This window comes from Alosa sapidissima, chromosome 20, assembly GCF_018492685.1.
Source record: "Alosa sapidissima isolate fAloSap1 chromosome 20, fAloSap1.pri, whole genome shotgun sequence".
NCBI lineage: Eukaryota > Metazoa > Chordata > Actinopteri > Clupeiformes > Clupeidae > Alosa > Alosa sapidissima.
This window is the reverse complement of record NC_055976.1, coordinates 16,324,875-16,327,374: the sequence shown is the minus strand read 5'-3', so window position 1 is coordinate 16,327,374 and position 2,500 is coordinate 16,324,875. Positions and strand designations below refer to the sequence as shown.

Below are 2,500 nucleotides of genomic sequence, written 5' to 3'. Positions count from 1 at the left end.
CTTTCTCTCTCTCCATACCTTTCTACAATTACTCTATCTATTCATCCCTGCCTTTCCTACTTCTTGCCATCTATCTATCTATCTATCTATCTATCTATCTATCTATCTATCTATCTATCTATCTGTCTATCTTCATCTACGTCCTTCTCTCTCTTTATTGCTCCATCTCCCTACTGTACATGTGAAGGCTTTTGGAGATGCACTCTTTCATGTCCCTCTCCCTCCACCCTCTTCTCATATACTGTATCTCTCTCTTCATCCCTCTCTTTCTTTCTCTTCCTTTCGAACCTGCAAAGGCTTTGGTGTTCCTTCCACTCCCAGGGATTTCTTCGATACTCCCCCCCTCTCCCTCTCTCTCTCTCTCTCTCTCTCCCCTCTCTCTCTCTCTCTCTCTCTCTCTCTCTCTGTCGTACCTGCGAAGGCTTTGGAGATGCGCTCCTTCTTCCACTCCCAGGGTTGGTCGTACTCCTCCGGGGGTCTCTCGTCGTCCTGCGGCAGACGGCTCTCGCGCGGGCAGCGGGTCGGCTCCGGGTCCGAGTCGCCGCCGTTCTCCGTCGGCTCGTACGGCGTGTCGTAGAGCGGCAGCTGCCGCATGGAGCCCTCCTTCGTCCCGCGGCGGATCTCTGGAGGAGAGGAGCGACAGATGAGAGAAAAACAGAAAGAAGGGAAAGAAAGAGTTAGGACACGACAGCTTTGGGTCCCCAGAAATAGTCTTACATCACCACATGTAGAGGAGTAAACATCAGCACATATGGAGGTATCGTAAACAATAATAGTATACATTTATAAAAATACATTTCTAAACCAGACTAAGGCCTTATACCCTATTGTTTTTGACACAACCTTCATAAATCCACAAGTGCAATGATTAGTCTCCACACACTCTCCATCTTTTCTTGGAGGTTGTTTTTAACTTTGAACCTCCACACCACAGACCAATTAGCCTTTTGCTTCTGTTTCCGATGCAGGTAAAGGTGCGCTCTATAACACATCTGCTGATTCAGATGCAGGTAAAGGTGTGCTCTATAACACAGCTTCTGTCTCTGCTTGCTCATGCCACACACCCTACAACGTCACTCTCTACAAGTCAGCACTCATGTAACACGTGTATGTGTGTGTGTGTTTGTGTGTGTGTGTGTGTGTGTGTGTGTGTGGAAGAGGGAAGTTGAGGACTGAAGTGACTACCCCACTGACTCATTCATTATGAAACACTAAGGCTTGTGTTTGGCTTTACACACACACACACACACACACACTTACTGTGAGTCACATCAGAAATCACACTATGATGGACTATGATGGAGGACAGGAGAGAGTTGAGAAATACTGGGATTATGACTCACTCTATGGATAAAGACAGGAGAAGACAAACATAAAGACAGGAGAAGACAAACATAGACACTATAGAAGGAGCAGCCGTGGCCTATTGGTTAGTGCTTCGGACTTGTAACCGGAGGGTTGCCGGTTCGAACCCCGACTGGTAGGCCACGACTGAAGTGCCCTTGAGCAAGGCACCTAACCGCTCACTGCTCCCCGAGCGCCACTGTTGTTGCAGGCAGCTCACTGCGCCGGGATTAGTGTGTGCTTCACCTCACTGTGTGCTGAGTGTGTTTCACTAATTCACGGATTGGGATAAATGCAGAGACCAAATTTCCCTCACGGGATCAAAAGAGTATATATACTTATACTATTGGCACTCACTCACTCACTCACTTACAAACACACACACAGAAACACAAACACGGCACAGTATGAACAGGAGAAAGAGGACAGAAGTTCTTCTCTAAAAGAGTGGAGGTTCACACTGACATTCCTTTGTTTAAATCTAGCTCCACACACACACACACACACACACACACACACACACACACACACACACACACACACACACACACACACACACACACACACACAGGAAATGAACCCCATGACTGGGCGGTATGACTGGGCTCAGCTGGTTCAGGGGTAATGGGTTACAGTGCCTCCAGTGTGGGGGCTGCAGCAGTGCATTTTGGGTAACTTGGCACAGCATGGTCCAGCTGTCGCCTGAGAAAAGGGACCGGGTCACCACGGACATCAGAGAGCACAGCAGCAGCAGCAGGACATACAAAGGACAGAAAGGCATCAGTAGAACTGCCACCTGTGATTATTCTGATATTGGAATAATCTATCAATTATTTTATCCATTAATAAGAAAATGTAGAACAAAAATGCCAATGAGTGTTTCCTCACAAAACGATTACCTAAAAAAGTTGACGAATAATATAATAGGCGACTAAATAACTAGACCTTGCCGACTAGCCCTAGACATCGTAATTACTCCTACTGACCCTGTGAACACCTGTTAACAGCTCCCACCACAACCGTCTCTGCTGCTGCTGCTGCTGCTGCTGCTGCGCTACGGCAAGCCAAGAGGGACACGAACGCCAGCGTCTGAGTGGGAGGTGTGAGTTGTCAGGGGAGACGTGAGACACTCCGATGCTACAAGCTGCTCTTCATC

The 2,500-nt window shown here is 47.8% G+C and overlaps 1 protein-coding gene across 2 annotated transcripts in view; it reads right to left on the bottom strand.

Annotated features, from left to right (window-relative positions):
• Window positions 1-2,500, bottom strand: part of zgc:158464 (uncharacterized protein LOC791139 homolog) — an 89,873-nt gene that overhangs the window by 2,120 nt on the left and 85,253 nt on the right. For both annotated transcript variants that reach the window (XM_042074841.1, XM_042074842.1), the window contains exon 3: window positions 414-623. In XM_042074841.1, the coding sequence (XP_041930775.1) occupies window positions 414-623 (210 nt within the window). The remainder of the gene's footprint in view (window positions 1-413; window positions 624-2,500) is intronic.